This window comes from Lissotriton helveticus, chromosome 2_1 (assembly GCF_964261635.1).
Source record: "Lissotriton helveticus chromosome 2_1, aLisHel1.1, whole genome shotgun sequence".
Classification (NCBI taxonomy): Eukaryota; Metazoa; Chordata; class Amphibia; order Caudata; family Salamandridae; genus Lissotriton; species Lissotriton helveticus.
The window spans coordinates 804,315,864-804,343,201 of record NC_136059.1 but is presented as its reverse complement, the minus strand read 5'-3'; the positions used below and the strand labels follow the sequence as shown (position 1 = coordinate 804,343,201).

The 27,338-nt window shown below is 45.1% G+C and overlaps 1 protein-coding gene across 5 annotated transcripts in view; it reads right to left on the bottom strand.

The window, feature by feature from the left end:
* ARL14EPL (ARF like GTPase 14 effector protein like) overlaps positions 1-27,338 on the bottom strand; it is a 167,357-nt gene that overhangs the window by 28,450 nt on the left and 111,569 nt on the right. For all 5 annotated transcript variants that reach the window (XM_078677361.1, XM_078677362.1, XM_078677360.1 and 2 more), the window contains one exon: positions 22,001-22,123. In XM_078677361.1, coding sequence (XP_078533487.1) covers positions 22,001-22,114 — 114 coding nt within the window. In that variant the 5' untranslated portion in view covers positions 22,115-22,123. The remainder of the gene's footprint in view (positions 1-22,000; positions 22,124-27,338) is intronic.

Sequence of the window (27,338 nt, the reverse complement as noted above, 5' to 3'; positions counted from 1 at the left end):
CCTACTGACCTAAGTCAGATGTCATATCTATAGGATATATTATTTCAATGTGCAGAGCCTATTGGGAATATAGGAACTACACTACAGTGGTGTGCATGAGTGAATGAGAGTGAAAGTGAAAGTCACAGTGAGTGGGCGTCAGTGATTGACCACAAGAGATCTAAAAAGTGGACCTATTTGGAATTATCTGTCGGGGGGGCGAGGAAAAAAGGGGGGGGGGGGAAGGATCAACAAGCGCATTCAGCTGCGAGAAAAATAGGTCTAGTTTGACACCAGTGGGTGATCGCGTGCAATTGGCACGGATCCCAGTTACCACTGGACGCCGGGGAACCAAAGGCTATGGCAATGATAGCCTCACGGGAACATGAAAGTAATGCGCAACACATGATGGCACCCACACTAAAGTGAAAAACGCATGTGCTAGAACCTCGTCAAAGCGGGGCAACATGAAACATTGCATAATGTGCGCTCAAAATAAACCAGCATTTTGCAGCGTGTGAGCTAAACCCCTCAAAGTGCAGGTAGTATCCGGGAATTCATTAATTACAAACACTTGTGTGTGTTTACAGTGGAACAAGACAGTTTGAAGAATCAAAGCACGCAGCAAGAGCGGACACGTCTTACCTCAGTCATGGCAACTGTGTGAATGGGAAGCCGGCACCCGAGGGGAAGGAGGGTATTTTAATTGACACCACATGATAACATATCCCCCATGCATTTCTATAGGAGGGCAGGCCATTCTCACCACGCGCACTCAGTGTGCACGCACTTTCCAATGGGCCACAGTGCTAAAGTGCGCAGAGGCCTAAAATCACTACCACTATGTCAGAGCTTAAGGCAAAAAGTTTAGGGGTGAACCTGCCAAAAAGGGCCAAGTCCAACACCACGCTTTGCAAAAGTCAGCTGATCAAGGGGTATTAATAAGTTTATCCATAGTAAGAAGACCAATTTCACACGTGTTGAATTGGAATTCAAAAACAACAATAGGATACCTGCTTACTCCAGACATGTTCACGTTTCACTATGCAAATTCTTGTTTGTATCTGAGTGTTCTCAAAGCAGCAGTTAGTTGAAGGATACACCAAGTTTGCCTAAACCAAAACATTTTCCATCTCATTTAGGTTTGAAGGTTTAATGTACAGTACTCTTCTGTGAGACTTTTCTTGTTTGAGGTGGGGGGGGGGGGGGGGACTGGAATCCGCACTGTTAACATTGTGTCCCTCTGCTGACTTGCAAGACCAACTCAATTGTTGGTGAATACAATTTTGAAAATGATCTGCTTTAATGGTTTAGTTTTCCGCAGGAGGAACCTCTATTTTCGTTAGGAACACAATTGTATCAACATTAACATTTCAAAGTAGCTTGATAATGCCAAAGAACATGCAGCATAACTGGAGTTTAATTCCAGTGTGTGCCTTTATGGATCGTATAATTTAGACATTCCTGATACATAATCACGTCATTATCCATATCACAATATCCATTATCACCTATTTTATATTGTCACGCTTAATTTCAGAGAAGCCTGGTTATGGTTAAAGATGAAAACAGAATTTAGTTGTCTTCCACATGTACTAAAGAACTGAGGACTGGAGTAGCTTACTGGTGCTCACTTCGACAGCACATCCGGCCATCACCAGTATGATCAAGACACAACATTGCTTCCTACCAACACTAAAGGTCTGAACTGTCATGGTGGGGAGGAACTCTACACTGCATCTCCCACCACAGGAACCACCCCTTCATGTCCTTTACCTGAGCTTTCCTAGAAGGGACACTTTTGCTGATAAGTCCCTACCACGATGACACCACATTCAGCACAACCCTTTTGAGTAGCCAAAACGACTTCTCAGGAAACGCAGGTAAGTCCTCAGGCCAAGAAATCATAGAGACCAGTTCACTTTCAAATAGGACATAACATATTTATAATTGTACCTCCCATCAGTACATTTGAAACATACGGACCAAAGCAGAGCACTCGTCTAGAGTGTAGGTAAGCAGGGGAATGCAGAGAGATTGACCTCCTTGTCATGGGAATGAAAATTATTTCTATGACTGCTCACACTTCTAAAAAGGTGCTCTCATCGCTGCAGCCACTACTCAACGTTTCCAACCAAAACAATACATATATATAAACGTTAAGTTAAGACACAGAGAAAGGGCATTTGCTTACACAAAGCAGCCATCTAGAGAAAAACTACTTGCAGCTGATGACCCATTCCTCTAAAAAGGAACTAGACAGCTGAATATCTCACCAGCTAGAATCCCCATAGTAACCTTGTTCACCCTGCTGATTGGGACGAATGCGATTATCGGAGTCCAAAATGTGGAAGAAAAATAAAGCACTAAGATGCACCCTTTTGTATATGTTTCTGAACCTACAAACATGGAATTGATAGTCCGGATTGACTAATCAATCAGACTTTTCTATATAAAGGTGTACCAGAACACCATCCATATATTAAAAGCACAACAAGGTGGTAAAATGGCAGAAATGAAGCTCTACAATGATGGCTCATCAGAATTTGAAGCCAATTCCTTAATGGGGGCCAACATTTCCACTTTTCTTCATGACAGACTTTTGCAGTTATAACTTCCACTAAGGGCAGCACTTCCGATTTCCTGCATAAGAATGAACATCAGGAAGGAAAGGTTGGTACTTTAGTTTGTACCCTTCCATAAGGAACTAGACTTTCAGATTTAAATATTTTTATCAACCTTCCCCATCTATCCTGCTTCACCGAGGTAAACAAAACAAACTCATCCTCAATGAACTAGAAATCCAGACTCTTCCCGTTCTATCCTCCCTGATGGCTCTCCAAACGGCTGTCCCATCGCCATAAGCCATGGAAATAAGTACTCTGACCCATCTACGTAAAGCAGGTGATCGCTTAGCCCCTTTTCTTGCAGGCCCAAAGTTCACAAACAGTGGCTCTGTCTTTCTAAAGGGCTGAATTCTCTCTAAATAAGTTATAAGAAACCTTCTAACATCCAAAAAGTTTAACCTCCGTTCTTCAGAAGGTTGACAAAACTCAGGCAAAACGATTTCCTGTTTCCTATGAATTTATTAATTTATTGGACACCATGAGTGGAATTAATGAAAGAATCACTATCTGAATACTTTTTTACAAAATGGAAACTTGTAGGAAAGTGAGCCTCACTCCCCTAATCACTTGGCAGAAGTGATAGCTACTTGGGTGACAGTGAAAGTTTTTAAATCTAGTACTTTGAAAAGGCTTGAAGGGCAGCTTAGATAAAACCACCTAAGTAAATCCCAGGCTGGGAACAATTTCCGAGGAGATCTGTAAATATTCTCTAGTCCTTTAAAAACCCCAGCCACTAAGCCCCTTTCATCTCTCAAATAACCCCAGGACCTTCTGAATGCTCCAATAGCAAGACACTGAATTTTAAGCATAGGAACCATCAAACCAAATCTAGACCCAAACCTAGAGAAGTCCACCACATGGAGCAAATTAACTGTGTGGGATCAGGATCTCTAATGATACACCAAATTAGAAAAGGCACAACAGTGTTTAGCATAGGATTTGAGAGTAGATCATCCCCTAGAGGCCTACAGAGTAATTGCCAAATTATGGGGAACCCCTTGACTATTTAAGTCCTCCTCTCAACCTCCAGGATCTTAATTTGAGCTTTCTAGAGTGTCTCCATTCAAGACAGGATATAGAAAAGTGGAAGGGTAAATAGCGAATATCCAATCCAGAGCCATACACATTTCTGTGAGAAGTGGGAACCAATTTGACATGGCTTTTCCAGAGCAATCAATTTCACCTCCGCACATTCTGACCTCAACGTCGTTGTGATAAAAATTTAGGAAAATTGCTTCCAAATGTAGGAAAGTCACAATCAGAGCCAGAGAATTAGAAAAAACTCTAGGCAAGGATTTTAAACTGAAGGGAATAAACCGGAACTGGTATTGGGCTTGGCCTACCGCAAATCTCACAAACCTCTGGTAAGATTCTCGAAGCCGCACATGAAGGTAGGTGTCCTGCAAGTCTATAAATGCTAAATAATCTCCTGGTTTTACCAGAGGAATAATTGTCAGGAGTGTCACCATGCAAACATGAATTGTCTTTATCTATAGATAAAACCATTTCAGGTCTAGCACAGGCCGAAATTAACTGGACACCTTTTGTGCCACAAACAGACTGGAGTACACTCCTGTCCTCCGCCTTTAGGCTTTGCATAATAGCCTTTTTGCTAAGAAGTGTCGATGCCCTCTAAGAGCGCAGCGGTTGACATAGTGTTTTGGTACTTGAGTCACAATGACATCTGTTTCTAGAGGGACACTTGAAAATTCTATGGCATAGCCAGCTCTCCTTATGCCCAGTATTCATTTTATCTGTAACCGTTTTCTCCCAGACCTGAATAAACTGTTAAATCCTCATTCCAACTGATTCAATAACCTCCCTATCTTGATTATCAGGACTTCTTGGCTTGTCTAGCCCCTTTGGAAGAATTTTGCTTCCGAGAATACCGCTTGGGCTGGTACTTCCATCTCCTGTAGAATGATGATTTTGGATTCTTTCGCGGCAGAACAAATTTACCCTTTTTAGGGAATTGCATGCTTTTCATCCTTAAATACTTTGGAAATCATTGCATCCAATACTCTTCAAATAGCATGCTTCCCTCAAATGGTATCTTCAGCAGTGCAGATTTCTCCATTGCACTAGTCTTCCAATCTCTCATCTACAGACTCCAAATTGATTTCTCGGTCTGATAGAACCAGAAGAAATTGTAGTAATATGTCCCATGTCAGATACCTGGCAAAAGCAGGAACTGTTATTCCATTGCAACCAAAAGCTCTGAATATTATTGACCCTACTGAATTGCTATGGCCAGTTTATCAGAGCCTTTCACTAAAGACTGAGCTGTATAAGTTGAACTGGTTCCAGCTTATTGTGGATCTTTTAAAGATCGACATTCGATGGGAAGCAACATGGCGGGCACGTAGTGACAGCTAGCAGCAGCAAGCAGACCAGTGGCTATACAATGGAATGGGCTAACCTGTGAAGATGCCAGTGGACCTAGATACTTTCCACAGCTGCTTTAGAGTTCCTGGGGCTTGTCCGCGACCGATGCTAATTTTGAGGGGCCTTGCTGTCTTCAGGTGTCTGACGGCGGCCGTCTTATCCCACTCGGACTGCTCGCTCTACTGTGACTCAACCTGGGGGACGGGGCCCCAGACTGTTGGCGAAATCCAGAAGGCAAAGGCGGCCCGCCCCTCCATCCAGGCGGGCTCGCTAGAGCAAGGAGAAGAAGCTACGGTGCCGATCCTGTGGCCAGGATGGCATGCTCCCCAGGAATCGGGGCTGAGCGGAAGAGGAGTGGCGGGGCTGCCAGCACTGCACATCCGGCTGGCCCGTCTGTTTCAGACCTGACCCCCTTAGGAACTCAACAAGACCAGCAGGAGCAGGAAGAGACTGTACGGAATGCACTGAAACAGCATAAGCCCGCAGTGACAGCCCCTTCAGCGCCACAAAATGGATCCAGCCCTCGTCCTCAGCCTTATGGAAATAAAATCTTGGCAGCAGAACCCTTTGCTACGGAGCATAATAAAGGTATGCAGGAGTTATTTTCTACCCAGCCCCCATTAAAGGCAATGTAACTACCACAAACAGTAACTCCCTAACCATGGGTGAGTGACTCATGGTAAGTACTAGGACTCTTGGGGCTAAAGGTTCTGCTGTGGCTCTCACAAGGGGTATACAAGCCTGGCTCAGCAGTGCTCACAACCACTGGAAATCACACACAATCAACACGATTTTAACCCTCCTGATTCTGCTACTGGTGTGTCATTAGGCCAGAATAAAGAATTTGCTGTGGGCTTAGCAACGTTTGGATTGAAGCGGAGGGGCTGAGGCTACCAAATCTGAGATTAGGGATGGTTTTATTTGCTATCCAACTTGGCGGAGGGGTCTGTGGAGGGGTCAGACCCGTCCTCCTGCCTTAGCGGGAGTGATCATGATATTGAAGATGGCAAAAAGAGCAGCATTATGACCCCTCGCAAGATAGGTTAAAAGTCAAATCAGAGAATCTCAAAATGCAAGGATGTAGCCTAGGACTTTACACCTACAGATGGCCTGGCTGGCTCCTCCTATATGAATCTACAGGGGGTAGGCGCTTCTGACTCCACTACGCTAGATGCTATCTACCAAGCAGTCTCAATGCATCGCGAGGAGACACATCAAGATAGTTTCAAGGCTCAGACTGAATTGAGGAAAGTTCAAGGGGTGGTCAGAAAATTGACAAAAGCGTGTAATATCATTGGTGATCGCCTTAAAGATCTTGAGACTAGAACGGCAGCGACAGACAGATCTCGCTATTACTAAAGCACAAGCTGTGGATCACAAAGCGCGAATAGTGGATATACAATGGAAGCTAGAGGAACATGAAAATCGCCAGAGACGCAACAATCTCTGCTTGCCTGGGCCCCCAGAAGGTCTGGAGGGCTTGAATATTTGGACCTTTGTCGTAGAACTTTTACGGACAGCCCTTCCGGAACTGTCAGGTTGGATTTGGGCACAAGAAGTCCAGTGGGGCCATAAGGTACCCCTTATACTAAGACAACCTCTTAGGGAGGGAGCGAGGCCTAGGGGGTATTCTTATCTACCTCAGAAATGTTCTCCCAAGACAAGCCATCTCAGTGAAAGCAAGAACTGAATCATAGCGCCTTAGTGGAAATCTTTTGTTTTTTGGCTGACCAGACTTTTGTCATGCTATGGTCGAGTGACGCTGGCACCTGAGGCAGATGATAAAACCTTTCCAGAATCTAAATGCACAGGCTTATGTGATCAACCCAGCCTGCCTTAAAGTGACCTGGCAGGGCAAAACTCGCTTTTTCAACTCTGAGGTTAAGGCAAAGGAGTTATTAAATGATATCAAGCTGTAACAGCTATTAAAAAAAATAAAAAAAAAAAATGAATGTGATACCGAGCTATAAGCCTACTCTGCAAATCTTGGTAATAAGGGGGTCTGATGTCAGGAATAGCATTGGGCTTAAGGTTGGGGGGGAGAAATAGGGACTCACCTTCATTGCATCAGTTTATTATTGAACATTTAGTGTCTCATACCTTTATATGCATTTTCTTTATGCATGCCTTCTTTCTTTTTTACTATTGTGTAAATATCAGTATTATCCATGGGTCACATGCGCTGCTTCCATCTCCTCCCAGACTGCTTAGCGGTCGGTTAGCTTCTCAGGGTGGTGAGGGTTTGTGGGGGCGTGAAGTTTGGGCAGTTCTGTGCTAGAGGAGCTCACGGGGGTGGAAGAGGGAAAGGGGGTTTGCAAAATAAAAAAACAGAGCAGAAATTAAATTGGTCCGATGCATTTATTTTGTAGTAAAATGAATAAAGATATAATTAAGAACAGCAAGGGTTTTCCTGAATATAGTTCATATGCTAAAATTACTATATACTCTGTGAATGTAGGGGCTTGAATGATAGGACACAATGGACAAGGGTGGCAGAGTTTTTGCGGGTAGTAGCCCTTGATGTTATTTGTATGCAAGAGTCGCATATTCCTCAGGAGAAAAAGAAGTTGATGACAATGATGGGGATACAACTTGCTGGCATGTTCTTCACGGAGAACTAATAATCAGGGGATGGCCATATTAGCCAAACCGCAGATAGGGCTGGTTAGGCGTAAAATCATGGATACCCAAGGTAGGTGGGGGTTAGTCGAACTTGAGGTAGGGTTTGTAATTTGTGTAGTTTATGGATCAAATCAAGATGACCCAAAGATACTTGAGGATCTCGAGATCTTGGCCAGAGCCGCTGGTCGTATGCTGAGACTTCAACATACATCAAGCTACTGGTCTCCATCGAGGGCAACAATATCAATTGAAGGAACCTTGCATATATAGAGCGTTAACATCCCTTATGGATAGTCACGATCTGATAGCTACATTGAGTCATTAACATCCTAGTGATCCAGGTACACCTACTACTCTTGCCTCCAAAAACAATACGTATGTCTTGATTCTTTTTTTATTCCAACAAGCTTTTTGAGGAAAAGTAGAATCAGGAAACTCCTGAGGGTTGTTTCACTAGTTTTGGAGGTTGAAGTCCAAGCAAGGGTTAAACATCGTAAAAAGTTGTGCTTGTAAATTCCACTTTTGTTGAGCACATTAGGAACAGGTTATAGGGCTTCGAAAACATTAATAGATATAGCGCATCACATGCCATAGTATGGGACATTTTCAAGGCTGGCCTCAGGGGGGGAATTGTTAGCTTCTGCAGTCAGGAAAGGAGACAGCTCCAAGCTGAAAAAGAAAGACTGCTGAGGGAATTGGCAGAGGCGGAGCATGAACATGTGCTGCAGATATCACAGGGGCAAGGGGTGGCTTGAACCCAGCTCAAAATGATCACTTTAAAGACAGAAATTAACAGGGAGCTGAACCGGAGAACGGCTAAGAAATATCAAATGAAATAGACAAATTCAGAGAATTAGTTGGTAGAATGCTTGCGTTCCATATAAGGAACAAGGAAGCCAGAAGTAGGGTAGCCTCAATAGAGAAGGATGGAAGCTATACAGAGATCAGTGATATACTTGGGATATTCCAGGAATTTTTTAAGGTTTTATACAAAGCAGGTGATGGGCTACCTTTGGATATCGCTCATATAATCTCTGAAGGGGATCTTGGGTGGCTCTAGATCAATCTGCTAGGGCGGACCTAAAAGCAGAAATAACATTTGAGGTGGTCATGGCAGCCATGCAACATCTGCTTCGGGGAAAGCTGCCGGGCCTGATAAAATACCCATTGAATTTTATAAAATGCTTCAACCCAAACTAGCCACGATCTCATTAGATCTGTTTCTAGGGGTGCAATATATTGGGATACCCCCAGAATCATGGAAAGGTACGGATATTGTAATATTCCCCAAGTAAGGTAAAAGCCCAGATAATCCAGCCTTGTACAGGCCAATCTCACTGAGAAATACAGATGCCAAGATCTACTCTAAAATCTTGGCAACTTGGCTGGGTAGGGACATGGCTCATTTAGTGTCACCATGGCAACATGGGTTTATTCCCGGCAGATGGACTACGGATCATATACTGCGGGTGAAAACCCTGTTCTACATTACAGCAGGGACAGGGACAGGAGGACGGATGGCTATGACTCTACTCGATGCCGAGAAGGCATTTGATCGGGTGGATTGGAGTTTCTTGTGGGGTATATAATCATTAAAGGGGTTTGGTCCCCAAATAATCACTGCTATCAAAGCTATGTATTCCTCTCCATATGCACAGCTTCAATTAATTGGAGGAATCCGATGTCATAAAGGTTTCAAGGGGGACTAGACAGGGGTGTCCGTGCTCCCCTATCCTATTTGCACTTTATATAAACCCTCCGATTGAAAAGATTATAAATAACCAGGGGATAAGGCCTATAAGCAGAGAAGGAAATTAGACTAAGGTTCTTGCATATGCCAACAACATTGCTATGGTTACCACTGACCCCAAAAGGAGCAATCAGGGACATAGCAGCTATGGCCAAAGAGTTTGGTAAAATCTCAGGCTATTCTTTGAACAAAAGTGAAACACAGGTCATCTGTACAGATAATCTCATTTTCAAAGACCCTCGGCGTGGCGATTCAGCCATGTATCTTGGAGTCTGTATTAGCCCCGAAATAACTACCAAAAATTATTTTTGACCCTTAGATTGAGGAAATATCAGCTGACCTATGATGCATAAATTGGCTGAACTCATCAGTTATTGGTAGGGCTAAAGTTTTAAAAATGACCATGCTGTCCAAGGTTCTATATCTCTTTCGATCATTACCAGTGGTTATCAATGAAATAATATTGAAGACCCTGCATGCTATATTTATCAATTTTATTTGGCAGTATGGTAAGGTGCTCAATAAAGTATCTCTCTCTCCCACAGAAACGGGTGGGGGGCTGACAATACCTAACAGACTATTATTGGGTGGCCATTATACAACAGATGTGTATATTATTCCTTTCAGAAAATAAGGAAAGGACAGATCAGCAAAGCCACAGCAGACTCCCAACAAAATACGAACTTGCCTTGGGAAGAAGGGCTGGTGGACTGCTGTTGCGGCAGTTGGAGCCAAACTATTTACAAAAAGTATGTTTTAAGATTGTATTTAGTGCATGGAAGATGGAGTTAAGTCTGCAGAGTTATGAATTAGGCGCTCCTCTTTTTCCTACGCTTGTCTAGGTTGTAATGGGTAGACAACGAGAGCGCTGTGGTCAGACAGTAATTAGGGACATACTCCACTTAGGCCAGCCACTTCCTTTTACCTCTCTACAGCAAAGGTTTGGTATCCCGGAAACTCAGTGTTTCAAATATATACAAATGAGGGAGTTCTGGAATAACACCAGGGATGATATAAGTATTGACAAAATACCTTTGATGGAGGCAATAACCCGTGGTGGTTGTAAAATGAGAGATATTTCTAGCTTTATTTCAGAAAAACTCCCGGATGACCTTGAAAAAATTGAGGCCAACTGGGCTAGGAAGCTTGGCGACCCAAATGTTGATGTAGATAATGCTTTGGCACTAGCCCCAAAGATATTCTTATCAGGGAGTTTGAAGGCGCAACATTTCTAAACGTTATTTAATCTATATTTTACACTGGTCAAACTCTTTGATTGGGAAAAGCGAATAGATGACGAGTGCCCTAGATGTATGGAAGGCCCAGCTACTCGGATTCACATGTTTTATGATTGTGCCAGGTTATTACCTTTAAAAAGCGGGGTTGGAGCTATTTTGGAAAGGACTGTTCGGGATTAGGATTAGATTTAGCCCAACTCTAATGATTTTGGGGCATGATAATATTGGACTTAATACAATATCTTATATTTGTCTCAGTAGCTGTTGCTAGGATACTAATCGCTGCAAGGTGGAAGTACTCGGATCCTCCCTCGTTTCGGCTTGGTTAGCTCGGTTGCTTGCTGTATACAAACAGCAGATGCCCCTCAGCGAATGCAGGGGTAGACCGGTCAGGAACTGGGGAAAAAAAAAAAAAATCTGGTCCCCTATTATGGAGTGGACAGATAATACGGACCATGAAGCAGAACAACTGGTTCGGTGCTAATGATAGGACCCTTGGCTGTTGAGGCTTTGCATCCCTCCAGGCTTTCATTCAAGAATGGTATCCTTTAGGTTAACGATATTGTTGATATTGGATGTACTGTACTGTAGAATCTGTATGAAACATTAGTTAGGCTGGTCTTTAATGCTGCTATTTTTTTAATTTTTTGTATTTATTTAATGGTATACAATTGTATATACACGAGATATGAATTGTTATTCAAAACATTTATGTATAATGCATAATCTGGAATGCTCTGGGTTTAATAAATAAAAAATTAACTGATTTGAGCTTGAACAGCCAAATTCATTGCAGCAAAGGATCTCTTGATTGCTGAATCCACCTTTTTATCTGAAGCATCAGGGGAAGGGAATAATCCAGGCTGGCAGTGGTTTTACCAATTAACGTTGATTATATTGAATATACCTTTATATGATGAGAAGAGAGCCCACCCTCTTCCAACATATACACCTTCTGTAAAAAGGTGGGGATAGAGGGCTTATAAACCTCCTTCCAGTCCCTCATCACCAAGTCTAAAATTCGGTAATGAAATAGCATTGCCATTGAGGAAGATTGACTATATTGTGGAAATAATGAATCATCTCCATCATACAACCAAAAAGGAGGAAAACCTAGATTGTCCCACACAAGTGACAAAATCTCTCCATCTCCGGCCTTCACGTATTTCCTAGAGGATGTGGACGACTTCTCTATGTCGGAGTCAGAGGAGTCTGGATCATCATGATGTGAAGAACCAGAACAACCACGTTTTGTCTGTCCTTTAGGTCTGCCTTCTATGTCCCTTTTAACTGCCTCCTCATATATATTTTGAAGCTCAGCCCAGTCCGTGAGAGGAGGAGCCACATTAGCAGGAGGGGAGTTATTTGCACATGACTTTTAGCTGCTCTCTTCCCCTACATTGTCTAAGAAGAACAAAGGGGATGAGAAGAGCTGAAAAGCACAGGAGGGGAGTACAGGGATGGATAGTTTTCATATGGGTAGCCTGGTATTGGTTCTTATTGGGCAGTACCGCCTCACCTGTGTGAACTAAAGCGAGGGAATAGAACTTGGCATAATGCAATAACTGGGAAGCAATAGAGCATTACCATTCAGAAACAGCATTACAAAAGGTAATTACCTTATTCTTCTGATGGATACCTTCCATCAGATCACTCATGTTTGAAAGATGTCCTTGCAGTGCTCTCAAAAGGGAGGTCAGAGGAATATAACAACCACTCCACCCTAGAAGGTTCTGCGTAACAGCTCTAGCATAGCCACCCTCACTTCTAGATCATGAATCTAGACTGTAATGCCTTGAAAAGGTCAACAAGGCAGACTAAGTTGCTGCTTGACAATGCCTAGTAACGGTACCCCTAGTCAAGGCAGCGATAGCTGCAGTTCTCCTAATGGAATTCACTCAGATCCCTTCCATAGGGTCTTTGCTCACTCGAGAACATTTTGAGACAGAACTATCTAATGGGACATGGTTCACCACTCAATCAATCAATCAATCAATCAGTGACACTTATAAAGCGCGCTACATACCCGTAGGGTCTCAAGGCGCTGGGGGGGGGGGGGGGGGGTGCCGCTACTGCTCGAACAGCCAGGTCTTCAGCTTCTTCCTGAAGGAGAGGTGGTCTTGGGTCAGGCGCAGGTCGGTCGGGAGGGAGTTCCAGGTCTTGGCGGCCAGGTAGGAGAAGGACCTTCCTCCTGTAGTCGTTCTTCGGATGCGGGGGACGGCGGCGAGGGCGTGGTTGGCTGATCGGAGGTGGCGTTTGGGAGCGTAGAAGTTGACTCGGCTGTTGAGGTAGCTCGGGCCTTGGTCGTGTAGGGCTTTGTGTGCGTGGGTGAGGAGGCGGAAGGTGATTCTTTTGTTGACGGGGAGCCAGTGAAGGTCTCTCAGATGTCCGGAGATGTGGCTGGTTCGTGGGATGTCGAGGATGAGTCTGGCTGAGGCGTTCTGGATCCGCTGGAGTCTCTTCTGGAGCTTGGCGGTGGTACCGGCGTAGAGGGCGTTGCCGTAGTCCAGTCGGCTGGTGACGAGGGCCTGGGTGACGGTCTTCCTGGTCTCGGTGGGGATCCACCAGAAGATCTTCCGTAGCATGCGTAGGATGTTGAAGCACGCCGAGGAGACGTTGTTGACTTGCCTGGTCATGGAGAGGGAGGAGTCCAGGATGTCGCCCAGGTTGCGTGCATGGTCTGTCGGTTTGGGTGCGGTGCCCAGGGCGGGAGGCCACCAGGAGTCGTCCCAGGCGGAGGGTGAGGAGCCCAGGATGAGGACCTCCGTCTTGTCAGAGTTCAGTTTCAGGCGGCTGGTCGTCATCCACTCGGCTACCTCTTTCATCCCTTCGTGCAGGTTGGCTCTGGCGGCGGCGGGGTCGTTGGTCAGGGAGAGGATCAGCTGGGTGTCGTCGGCGTAGGAGATTATGCTGAGGTTGTGTTTGCGTACGATGGCCGTGAGGGGGCTCATGTAGACGTTGAAGAGGGTGGGGCTCAGAGAGGATCCTTGGGGGACGCCGCAGATGACTTCGGTGGCCTCTGACTTGTACTGTGGTAGGCGGACTCTGTGTTCTTCCGTCGAGGAAGGAGATGATCCATTCCAGTGCCTTCCCCTGGATTCCGGCGTTTTTGAGGCGCTGCACTAGGGTGCGGTGGCAGACCGTGTCGAAAGCCGCGGAGAGGTCTAGGAGGATGAGGGCCGCTGTTTCTCCATTGTCCATCAGGGCTCGGATGTCATCGGTGGCGGCGATGAGGGCGGTCTCGGTGCTGTGATTGGCTCGGAAGCCGGACTGTGAGGGGTCGAGGGATCCGTTCGTCTCGAGTAAGGCGGCCATCTGCTTGTTGACGGTCTTCTCGATGACTTTGGCTGGAAACGGGAGGAGCGAGATGGGGCGGTAATTCTTGAGGTCGGTGGGGTCCGCTGTTGGTTTCTTGAGTAGAGCGCTGAGTTCGGCGTGCTTCCAGCTCTCCGGGAAGATGGTGGTGTCGAAGGATGTGTTGATGATGTCTCGCAGGTGGGGTGCGATGACAGCGTCGGCCTTGTTGAAGACGTGGTGAGGGCAGGGGTCGGTCGGTGATCCGGAGTGGATGGAGTTCATCGTGCGGATGGTGTCTTCGGTGCTGATCGGGGTCCAGGCGTGGAGGGTGGTGGTGGGGGGTGGTTGTTCGGTCATGGTGTGCGTTGGTTGGTTGTTGAAGCTGTTGTGTATGTCCGCGATCTTGTTGTGGAAGTATGAAGCGAGGGAGTTGCAGAGGTCTTGCGATGGGGTGATGTCGTTGTTTCCTGCGCTGGGGTTGGAAAGCTCTTTCACGATGTTGAAGAGTTCCTTGCAGTTGTGTGCGTTGTTGTCCAACCGGTCCTTGAATGCTGTTTTCTTGGCGGCGCGGATCAGCTGGTGGTGTTTCCGGGTGGCGAGTTTGAAGGAGGTCCTGTTGTCCGGTGTCGGTTCCCTTTTCCAGACTCTCGAGGGCTCGGCAGTTCTTCTTGGAGCTCTTGAGTTCATCGGTGAACCATGGGGCCTTCTTGCTGCCGGGTCTGCTAGGCGGGGTCCTCAGTGGGGCGAGCTCGTCCGCGCAGATGCTGATCCACTTCGTGAGGTTGTCGGCGGCCTGGCTGGGGTCCGCTGAGCTGGCAGGAGGGTGCTGGCTCAGGGAGGTGGCGAGCTGGTCTGCTGTGATCTTGTTCCAGCTTCTGCGGGCGGCCTGTTGCTGGTGTTGGTGGGTCGTCGTTCTCTTGAAGGTGAAGTGGACGCAGCTGTGGTCCGTCCATTGAAGCTCTGTGGCGTGGCTGAAGCCGATGTCTGTGCTGGAAGAGAAGACTGCGTCGAGTGTGTGTCCGGCGCGGTGGGTGGGGGTGGACACCAGTTGCTTGAGTCCCAGGTTGGCGAGGTTGTCGAGCAGGGTGCTGGTGTTGCGGTCGTTGTTGTTTTCCAGATGGAAGTTGAGGTCTCCCAGGAGGATGTAGTCAGCGGAGGGGAGGGCATGCGGGCTGACGAAGTCGGCGATGTCCTCGCTGAATTGTGTGCGTGGTCCAGGGGGTCGGTAGATCTGGGTGCCTCTGAGGGTGGTGTTCGGGTTGGTGTGGATCTGGAAATGCAGGTGTTCGGCGCTGGTCAGGGTGTTGTCGGTGCTGGTCGTGAGACGGATGGTGTTCCTGTGGATGATGGCGATGCCTCCTCCCATCTGGTTGGCGTTGCGGTCCCTCCGGACGATCTTGTAGCCCTCTGGGATAGCGATGGCGATGTCGGGAGCTGAAGAGGCGTTCATCCAGGTCTCCGTGAGGAAGGCAACGTCAGGGGCTGTGGCGTCTAGGAGGTTCCAGAGTTCGATGGCGTGTCTATGGACGGAGCGGGTGTTGAGCAGGATGCACTTGAGGTGGGTGCTGCTGGTATTCGACTTGGCGGGTGCTGGTGTGAGGCAGGTCCGGATGCAGGTGAACTTGCAGGCGTGGCAGCTGAAAGGTCCGTGGGTGCGTCGTGGAGTGGCTTGATGGCAATCTGGGAGTCGGCCGGTGTTGAGAGCGGTGAGGGTGGCGGCGGAGTACGTCAGGCGGGTCGGTCGGGGTCTTCGTGGGCCAGGGGTCCTGGCCCTGGTAGCGATCCGGTCGCGGACGGGCGCAGACGGGCTTACCTTTGGCGCGCCTTCGGCGCACAATCGGCGCGCCCGATGCGCGTTCGCACGGTCGCCATTTAAGGCGAAGTGCGCGGGTGGGCGGAGCAGCTGGGAGGCGGGAGCGGGGAGGGTACAGAAGAGAAAGGGGCGGGGCTGATGGCGGTGGCGGGAAGCGGGGAGGGAGCGCGGCGAGGAAGGCGGGAAAGGAGGCAGGAATCGAGGGTCAAAAACGAGCACAAGAGGCGGAGAAACACAAAACCTGAAAAAAAAATGCAAGCACAAATGGCGGTCAAAACAGAAAAACAGAAAACCTGAAAATTAAAAACAAGCACAAGTGACGGTCAAAACAGAAGGAAACTGACAATCTAACACACGGGGAGAAGCAGAGCGGCCGCGAGGCCGTCGGCGAGGCAGCTAGGCACAGCGAGGGGGCACACGCAGCAGCTGGTGGCCGTGCGGCGCGGGGGTGTCCCACAAGTGGGTCACACTCACCTGCGTCGCACGGTCGCCATTTAAGGCCAAGTGCGCGGGTGGGCGGAGCAGCTGGGAGGCGGGAGCGGGGAGGGTACAGAAGAGAAAGGGGCGGGGCTGATGGCGGTGGCGGGAAGCGGGGAGGGAGCGCGGCGAGGAAGGCGGGAAAGGAGGCAGGAATCGAGGGTCAAAAACGAGCACAAGAGGCGGAGAAACACAAAACCTGAAAAAAAATGCAAGCACAAATGGCGGTCAAAACAGAAAATTAAAAACAAGCACAAGTGACGGTCAAAACAGAAGGAAACTGACAATCTAACACACGGGGAGAAGCAGAGCGGCCGCGAGGCAGTCGGCGAGGCAGCTAGGCACAGCGAGGGGGCACACGCAGCAGCTGGTGGCCGTGCGGCGCGGGGGTGTCCCACAAGTGGGCCACTGAATTGCCTTCCCTTTTTTGTTAGCAGCAATACCAATAAACAATTTGTCATTGATCAGATCCTTAATCCTGTAGTGATCATATCATCCTAGAATATAGCGTTTGCAAATGCTCTCCATCTTTAATTGGATGAGGAGGAAGAAGAAAAAAAAAGGCAGAGTGCGCTTACTGCTAGAATTAGAGAAGTTAAAACTTTGGGAAAAACGCAGATCGCCTCCTTTAATAAGTTTTGTCTAGAAAATACTTGTCCCTCTATAAGAATGCCTGGCTGGGAAGACCAGCATTATAGCAGCTTTTAAAATCAGATATCATGGGGATTGGAGTTTAAAAAGGAGTGAGAATTATCCCCCATTACAAGTTGTGTGTTTTAAAATGAAGTATAACATGCAGAGTCATCATTTAACACACCAGGGGCCAGATGAAGGTATCCAAATACCGATTGGTAACGGCTGAAAATACAGATTTTCGGACGTTACCGACCGGTATTTGGATACTGAGATGTAGGGCATCTCAAAATACAGATTCGGTAATTTACCGAATCGGTAAAATTACCGAATCGGTATTTTGAGATGCCTGTGGCACTGTAAACAGTGCCACAGGGCTTTAAGGATTCTTTATTTACCACCAACTATTAGTTGGTGGTCAATAACGAATACCTGTGCATATGCAAATCTGTGCATGTACACCTGTGCCATGTGACAGACATACATGCCACACAAGCACTAATCAGGGGTGCAACAGGGTGTCAAAGTGACACCCTGCCACCCTTGACTTTTTCAGTATTTACAGAATCTGTAATTACCGATTCTGTAACTGCCATTCATTCCTATGTGCCTGGAGGCCCAAAGGAATGAATGGCAATTACCGATTCGGTAATTACCGAATCGGTAAAAAATACCGAACTATTACCTATATCTAATTTACCGATTCTAAAATACCGAATAGGTAAAATTTGGTATTTTAGGAAAAGGTAAAAAAGATTTACCTACATCTAGCCCCAAATTCCATATGTTTTGCCTTTTTACAGGCATACCCTCCCTGCCACGACACCTCTGATGCCTTTCGGCAGGTTTGACATACCTGAATTTATCAGAAAAAAACCACGTGTTTGCACACGGATCGGAATTTAGCCCTACACTTATAACTAGGGCCTAGGTATTCAGAGGCTTCACTGACAAGGCTTGGAGTTTACATACTCTTCTTGCTGATGAGAAGGCAATAACAAAAGCCACCGTTAAGACCAGAAATGGTGGATGACAAGTATGCATAGTCTCAAAGGGCAAAACCATCAGAAAAGTTATCACCCGAGTCAGGTCTTACTAAGGCATAACAAACTGAAGCAAGTAAGCATAAGAAAATGGTCATCTGAAAGGGACTTGAAAGAGGAAATTTGAACAGAAATATCCAGAAATACTTAAACTATTACGCTTCACTGTTTGCACATTAAGCTAATCTTCATCTAACATTTGTGTAAACCATAAGGAATCACTCCTTTTCAACTGTAATGGATTCAGATCATGCTTTTGGCACCATGCCATGAAACAATTTAATCAAAATACACATACAGATTTATCAGAGGGCCTCTTAATGACCAAAACTAAAATGACAAATCTCATCAAGCAATAAGTAAGGACCCTGGAGGTCCCTGTGTCCACTTAACTGTGAAAAATGTCAACTCCACAAGGGGGTCATGAGGTTACTTATCCATACCCAGAGTCTACTGGCCATTTCATTTGTGCTCCTCAAGGTCATTACAGTCCTACCAAGAGAAACTGACCTCTTAATCCCATGGCATTTAGCAAATTACACATATAATTCTACGAGTCTACATTTTTGCCAACTCGGAGCCACAGCGTAAAAAAAAAAAAAAGTTAAAAAACAAAAGTCCGATTAATACTTCAAGGTGCAAAAATATAGATTACTTTCTGAAAGTGCAAGAAATGTGCGCCTAAAGTGCATGCATTGAATAGCAACCACTCACTGCTAATGATTTCTTTACAAACTGGAGGTGATCATTATGCATATACCTTTTATTGCTGCCCCAGCTACTGCAGGCTTTTAAAGAACATACAGCCTGATTCATCATTCACCCGTTTTGCGAGCCCCTAATAGCGAATTATAGCGAATCGCTATTAAGGACTCGCAAAACGGTATTCATGTAGGAATTGCTAAATAAATAGCGATTCCTACACATTCCTTATTTGCGAGTAGCAAATTGCTAATCGCAAATAAGGAATAACTCCCCATTCATTCCTATGGGCCAAAGGCCCATAGGAATGAATGGGGAGTATTCCTTATTTGCGATTAGCAATTTGCTAATCGCAAATAAGATAGCGATTTAAAGGGTGCTATGGGTGTCCAAAGGACACCCTGTAGCACCCCTTAAATGCACATTTGAACAGGTGTTGCGCACACACGTCCAAAGGACATGTGTGTGTGTAACATGCAAAAGAAAAAAATGCACAAAAGTGCTTTTTACACTATTTTCGCAATTTACCACCAAGTCAGACTTGGTGGTAAATTGCGACCAAATATTGCGATTTCGCAATTTCTAATTGGTAGATGAATTGCATTTAAGGAATCTCTATTAGAGATTCCTTAAATCCAATTCCTCGCAAATATGCGATTTCGGTAATAGAGATTTTTGCATTTGGGATGATGAATCCCAAATGCAAAAATGGCACTCGCAAAGGGCCAGATTCTCAGAATCTGGCCCTTTGCGAGCGCAAATCAGCTTGATGAATCAGGCTGATAAATCACAAAACATTTAGTTTGTAATGGAATCTTCAGAGTATATAAACCCTTGTCCCAGAACCACATTCCTCTTTCATTGACTGTTTCTTCAGAAAAGTACAGCTTCATATTTCTATTGTTAATTTTAGTGCAAGTATTCACTTTACTTTAGTCATTCCAATGTATGGATTGACCATTAACTTTAGTGTTTCTAGTGCTCGGGTTCTCTGCAAATGATTCGGATTCAGAAAATCTGTTCATATTACAAATTTAACTGAAAAGTGTGTGTTAAATAACACATTTACATACATAAGAAATATAAGCGTACATAAGAAATATGATAGTATACATATGAAATATTGTGCAGATTTAAGTTTGCTTAACTGTCGATGCCATGTTAACTGCAAATAATACACTTGCATTAAAAGGTCTGTTTTTCCCACGTTGAGCTCGTTTTGCATGAGATATTTTTCTCTGTTGCTGCAGATGCTGTACCTTTGCAGAACCCTTCTTTTAGTTAGTGAACAGCATTTGTTTTGTATTAGACAACAGATTGTGAGGTTCTCACAGGGAGGAGAGGCAACAGGAAGGATGATTCCTGGGAAGAAATATGAGAGCCGCAAAATGTGGATGAAGTATCTTTTCATGGACTTGTGTCTGTGGCCTGTTGTGAAGACATGAGAAACTGGAGTTTACCTACTCCCAAGGGTTTACTGAAATCCTATTGGATGTTGCGAACGAACAATGTAATGCACATTACCATCTACAATATTGTATGTTTATATTAATGCGTGCTCCTAGAGTAGAGGGGGGGGGTCTCTCACTTGCATTTCCTTGATATTCATCTCTGTGTTATCTTGAGACCAGATCTCTCTTCATGGGAGATTGCTTTTGAGCCCATTACCTGTTTTATTAGAGGTCTGCTGATTTATAGCTGAAATGCATTCCAGCTTAATATTTTCTTTATTTGATGTGCAAAGGCATTATGCTTATGCATTTATTCTTTTGTTGGAACTCTTTATTGCGTTGCAGAACTGACACCTTAATTCTATTCCAACCCAATTTAATTTAGATTAGGTAAACTCCTTTATGGAACACGCTTGCTGCATTATTACAATAGTAACTGTTATACTTACAAATATTGTATTCTTCCTTATATTGAAATATTGATTATTGGATTATATCTATTTCTGATGTGATTCTGACATCTTCATGGGATATTCTCAGATGGATCGCATTGTACTTAGAGAATCTCCCTACCCCCCCTTCACCTTGGAACTAAAGAGCACCACCTGCGACATCCCTAAAGGCTCATCCCTCAGTCCCACCCTCTTCAACACTCCTAGCCAACAGCATCAGAACCCATGATCTCAACATCATATAATACGCCGACAACGCTCTCAGCAGACCCCATCACCACGCCGACTAACTTTCACAACTGTCACAACTGCATTAAGAATGTCGCTGACTGGATGAAGACAAACTATCGAAAGTTCAACACCGACAAGACCAAAGTGCTGATCTTTGGCAACAACCCTTCCCCTTGGAAGAGCACATGGTGGTCCGCTGAAACTGGGACCCACTACCACACAGACAGACCACGCCCGCAACCTTGGCATCATCCTGGACAGCAAACTCACCATGAAATGACAGATCAATGTAGTCGGTTAAGCCTGCTTCCATACTCTTACCATGCTCTGAAAAATGTTCAAATGGCTCCCCATTAGCACTAGGAAAATAGTCACTCAAGCCCTAGTCACCAGCCAGCTGGATTACAGCAACGCATTGAATGCAGGTACCACCACCAAACTCATGAGGAGACTCCAAATCATACAGAATTCAGCAGCAAGACTCATCCTCCACCGGACCAAATGAACCCACATCACCCCCCCACACCCACCCCAACCGGCTCCTTGTCTAGAAAAGATGCAAATTCAAGCGGTTGACAGACACCTACATAACCCTCTGCGACCACGGACCAGCATACAGCAACCACTGCCTGAACTTCCACCATCCCTCCAGAGAACTCTGATCCACCTCTCTCGCCCAGACACCGTACATCTGCCGAAGACTTCGTGAAGGCAGTTCCTTCTCCTACCTCGCCGTTAAGTCCTGAAACAGCCTTCCCCCTCCCCCTCTGGACATCACCATCTGATGGAATTCTGACCTGGCTTTTCAACTGAGACCAGCAACCTAGCGCCTGGATACCCTCACGGGTGAAGAGCAGCGCTGTACAAATACAGAGTGATGATGATGATATTCTGCAACATGTTGAATTTTCTATCTATCAAATATGAAACCATTCACATAAAAAGACTTTGCAAAATCGGTAGTGAAGATGCATCCACATAGGTTTAATCATTTTATTTAAATGACCCCAGCAGTACAAAGCTGCAGCATCTTTGCTACTATCCTTCCTGGTCTCCTCCAACTGCCATCTGCCCTTCCGTCATCATGGAACTCCATGACAATACAGCCATGCATAGTCCAATACCACAAATGACTTTTTCATTGGATATTCACCAGCTTGAATTCTTTGTCAAATATGAAACAATTCAAATAAAAATACTTTATAAAAGATCCATGTGTTGAAATCAATTTTCAATGAGTTCAACAGTCATAACAGGAGGCTGATTACATATTTAATAATGAACTAGATACAAGTCTTACCATTTGCTTCTGAACTTTAGAAAGTTCTTCCTTACTCTGAGAACCATTTACATCCATGAGTGTCTGTCCTGCAATAGTTTTTCCTGTTGTCAGTTTTCCTGAAACAGCGATCATTTCAAAGCACTGAAAACAAAAAAAAGTTGTGTGAAAAAAAATACGTATTGAATAAGTTACAATTACAGTTGTGATTTTTACAGAGTGGGGGGGGGGGCACATTTTCTAAACTGCTGAAAAAAAGTAATAATCTCAGTCGGAGTTTCAGGAAGTGATGGTTTCCAGGTACCAGCGAAAGTATGCATCTACCAAAATGTGTGCATTGCAGCTGGAGTCATAGTGCATGGTTAATTTTGCTACAACACAAGCGTCGCACATGCTAATGGAGAGAGGTCCTCAGATCAGGAATGGCACCACTCCTGGTCATTTCCAGGTTCAGCGAGCTCTCGATTGGTGTGACCTCTTGTGTGTAGTTGCCAAAATCTGGATCTCCTTTCCAACAAGAGCCAAAAAGCTCAGGCGGGAACTTGAATTTTGAAGCACTAGTCAACACTTGGCTTTTCTTCCCAGCAATAGGATTTTCACCTCAGCACTACTAACAATTCGACGATCTAACATGGAATGCTTGATGCATAAACCAATGGCTGGAAAACTGAAGTGTTATCCTTTCTCTCTTCTAGATCACTCGTTCAGAGTCACAGAACCAAGTCTAAAGCAACAAGATTGAAGCGCCCTTCTAACCTCACCCAAAGCAACTCATATCGGCCACATTATGACCCCTCCGGCAATCGTGCACATACATTCGCCACACTCAGCATCATGTTAAAGATGACCATTAGCATGCACCAGATTGAATGGCAGCCACTTTTAGAATTTACCATTAAATACAGTCATGTTTCCACACTTGTATTATGCATTGGCTAATTTATTTGTCAGTTAAAAATGGCTGGGAAGGGGTTGTCTAGGGTATTTAATGTGTCTTGGCATAAATGCATAGGTCATCCATCCAGAGATTTGAGTTAGTTGCTTGAGGGCAAGCTGTATCAATACGGGTCTCATATCAAATCTCCAGGCTAAAAGAATCAAGATTATGACCAGAATTTCGGAAAATGGAATTCATACAAGCCACATAACGTTTGGTGCCCCCTAGATCTCTACTTTTTAGTAATGCCGAGGATTGGGAGGGTTCCCTGGATGTCAACTCTCATCAGACCCAAAAGGTGCAGCCATCCTAAATGGAAAGTGGGACCAAAAAAATTGGTTTGTTCCTGTACTTGGAAAGTGGCTAGGATTGCCCTGATTCCAGGAGAGGCCATCCACTCATTGCACTCTTTTTAAAATCCCTTCCTTGGTTTTTAGTAGGCTCTTTCCTTGTCCACGTTGGTAGATTGTGTCCCCCCTTGCCCCAGGATAAGCGGGCTGGTTCATCACTCCTAGAGGCACTGAAGGCCTGTGCCTGCTCTCCGCCTACCTGTGTAAGACAGCTGCTGGGGTGGAGAGGTTTGAATTGCGCATGCCGTGCTAGCCATCGCAGGATAGTCCACCAAATCAACATGCGTTCTTCAAACTGAGGTGGCCATACCTCACTGCTGCCAATCAGCAGCAGTGGCACACTGATCCCACCCGCCCTCACACGTTCGGCTGGTAGAGTGACAAATAAAGTGTTAAAATCATTTAATTACTATTTTATTTCTAAAGCGGACTGTGCTGGGGTTGGGGGTGGGGATGTGCCTCGGCCCTAATGGAGGGAATTCCACTGTAGCGGATAAACAAAGACACTGTGTGGGCAAAGGAGCCGCAGGACACATACAAGTGAGATTTGATCACAGCCGATTGATAAATATCGCTCTTTCAATTTCATGCGGTATGAAAACTGATCTGTTAAAGAATTCGACTTATCAGATAGTGGTTTTAAAAGCACTGCTAGAGAAAACCCGAGTTAGTGCATGGTATTTTCTGAATGCCAGAGATTTCAGGAGGAGAGGTTAGCATTTGAGAGAGCCATGACCTCATGAGGTTCTTAACTTTTTGCCAGAAAGTGGGGTGTGGACCTATGAATTACTGTTTTATGCAGGCTGGGTAGCGCCAAAGATTATTAGGAGTAATATGATCAAAGTATTTGCTCTCATGTGCCAATGCATGAAGTGCCGCCTTCAGCGGGCACCAAGTGCACTTTCAGTAGACCAGATTTGTCATAATCAAGTCTAGAAAGAACTAAAGAATGAACTACGGTCTTGATCTAGGATGAAAGGTTTTTTGCTAAACAGTAAGCTCAGTTTAAATCGGGCACTCCTGGCCAGACTATTTACAGGAGATTGCAGATTGAGGTCCCTGCACCTACATCCAAGAATTCAAAGTTATTTCCCCCGAATACGGAATAACATGCAGAGCCAGGAACACTGATTGAAATCCAAATTTTCTTTTACCCTTCCAGCAGAATGAATGGGTACACATGTGCATAGTTTTACTAAACACCTACAAAGTGCAGGTAAATGTGTGTGTGTGTGTGTGTGTGTGTGTGTGTGTGTTTGCGCGCGCTTTTAGAATGCCGTTTTCATTTTTGGAGGGAGGCAAGAGGGGAGGGCTAGAGAGGGGAAAGAGGATGGGTAAGGCTGTTGCCAACAACTCCTTCCTATAATCCAGGTGCTTTCTAGGTCCAGACCCAGTGGACATCCTTGGCATGGTATTCCACCAAACTTTTTCCCTCCACTTCCTAACTTTCCTGAACTCGTTTTTGTTAGCATTAGGACTCTGTACACTATAACACTGCTAATCAATGCTAAAGTGCTTGTGTACACATCTTAAAACATAGTAAAATCGGTGTACACCCAATTGGCACATTTAATTTACTTGCAAGTCCCTAGTAAATGGTACTACCTAGAACCACGTGCTCACTACAACACTGGATTCAAGCTAGCCTGGCTGATGAAGGGCGATCGCCTGAAGCCGCTCTCAGGATGCTCGTTTCCGGTCCAGGAAGGATCTGGCTTGGAAGTTTGGGTTGGACTGTTCCCACAAGGAACAGGGTCAAGACTGATTTGCATATAGCTGGGTCCAAACTGGGGTGGTGTGGTGAGCAAAAGAATGATGGATTAAACCTAGATCATTGTGACTGGGGGAGAATGTTTGCATTGTCCAGCATTCCGTCCATCAATTGTTTTTTACCTATACCCACGGCCTGTAAATTCAAATGCCAGTAGTGGGCAGCAGCACTCATTGTCCCATCCACTAAAGTAGCCCTGAAAAACCTGTCTCAGGCGTGCCACTGCAGTCTGTTGTGTAGTCTTAAACTGCATTTTCAATCTGGCAAAATAAACCTTTTGCCAAGCCTAAACCTTTTTTATTATATTAATAATTAGAAGTCACCCCTAAGAGAGGCCCTAAAGGCTCATGGAGCAGATTAAATGATTTTTGAAAAGTTAAACATGTGGGTTTAAGTTTTATATGTCCTACCACTAAAAAACGTCTAAAGTATTTATTTTTTTACTGTGGTAAGGCTCTCTCTCTCATAGACTAACACTGGGTTGCCTTATTACATTTAATAAGTGCTAACGTCCAATTGGGAACAAATAGAGAAATTACGTTTGCACTGAAATAAATTGTAATTTAAGTTCCTCTTTGATGATAGTCATATTTTCAGTTGCATTTTTTTTTTTTAAGTTGCATTTTTTTTTTTTTTTAACGCCACTTTTGAAAGTTGGCATTTCAGCCCAAACAAACTGTGCCTTTCTTCCAGTGTTCTGAGTCACATGAATTTGAACGGCTTTACTGTTGTGAATTGTGTATTACTTACAGACAGCGAGACAAAGGAAGCCTAGGTGTGAGGGGAGAGGGTTTTCATGACAGGATGACCTTGCCAACAGCACACAAAGAAACCAGACACCAGGCCTGCCCTGGTCTTTGTCACCCTACACAGTTTGGAGCCAGGACCAGAGGGGAAGGGAAATAACCCAGAAACAGCTTTGGGGGAGGTCCAGAAGTTTCCCCACCCAAAGGCTGACACCAGGTATAAAACGGGGACATTCAGAACATCTCATCAGAGCACTCCTGGATCTGTGGAAGATTCAGAAGGACTGTCCTGTTGTCCGAGGAAGAGGGACTACTGACTGATGAAGGATTGGCCCTGCCTGCCTTGAACCCAGTCTATTCACAGTGATTCCAAGGGTCAGTTGGCTGACCACCTGTTTGAGTTACAGGGACACAAGCTTCCAGAGTCCTCACTGGAACTGTCCCGCTGACCAGCCCCAACTGGACCTCCTTGGGCCCTGCTGTTGGCCTCTGCTGGAGTGAGTCCGGAATCTCAAAGAGGAGACATCCATGTCCTGAAACCTTGACTGCCATCAGTGTGAACTCCTCCTAAAGAAAAGATAAAGATACAGAGGGTTTTGGCTCCTTGCAACCATGAAGGGACCTCTTCAAGCCTACACAAAGCTCCACGGAGACCTGCTCTTTGCACTGAAAGCGACCGTCTCTGAGAAAAGGCAATGAGAGAAACTAACTTTGTGCCAAAAGTAAAGGCCTATGACGATCAACTGTAGCAAAGCCCCAGTGATGACCCACTCTTTGCGCTACAACAACAACCTGCTCCTCATGCCAACAGCCTCCTCCTTGTGGCCCGCCAACACAAACAAAAAGTAGCAGAAGTAACCTGGTCTCTTAATCGGACCAACACCCCATTGTAGTTTGCCTGAACTTGGAACTTCCACTATTTAGCGTGACCAGATAACCAAGAGTAGCCCTTTGTGCGATTTTACATAAACATTTAAAAATTCATATCTCTGGTTCTATTGATAGGATTTTTGTCATTAAGTCATTGAATTTGCCAATATTCACTCTATGTATCTAAATTGCTTTAGTAGGTTTCTTTTTTTTTTTAAATAATATTTTTTTAGTACGTTTTTGAACCAAAATCGAACATAGTCCACGTGTTTTATGGTTAAAGCATTGCTTAAATCATATGTGTTTCTTTTTATACAGTACAATATCCATATTTGTTGCTCATACATATAAAAAATATTTGAGTCAATGTCATTTCCATCTTAGCACATTGCAACATGGCCACAGTAGACAAGGTACCCAATTTGGTATGTTTGTGTTTTTTTCACTTCTGAGCACTTTAAAAAAACAGTATATATATATATATATATATATATATATATATATATATTATATATATATATATATATATATCTATCTATCTATCTCTCACTTCACCTCGTGATACATCCAATAGCTCCGGAAAAAAGACAAGTGCAGACCTCCGATAGTGCAGCAATTATTTTAGTCTTCTGCCATTACGCGTTTCGGCCGTGCAAGCGTCGATCACATGACAGCGCTCAACAAA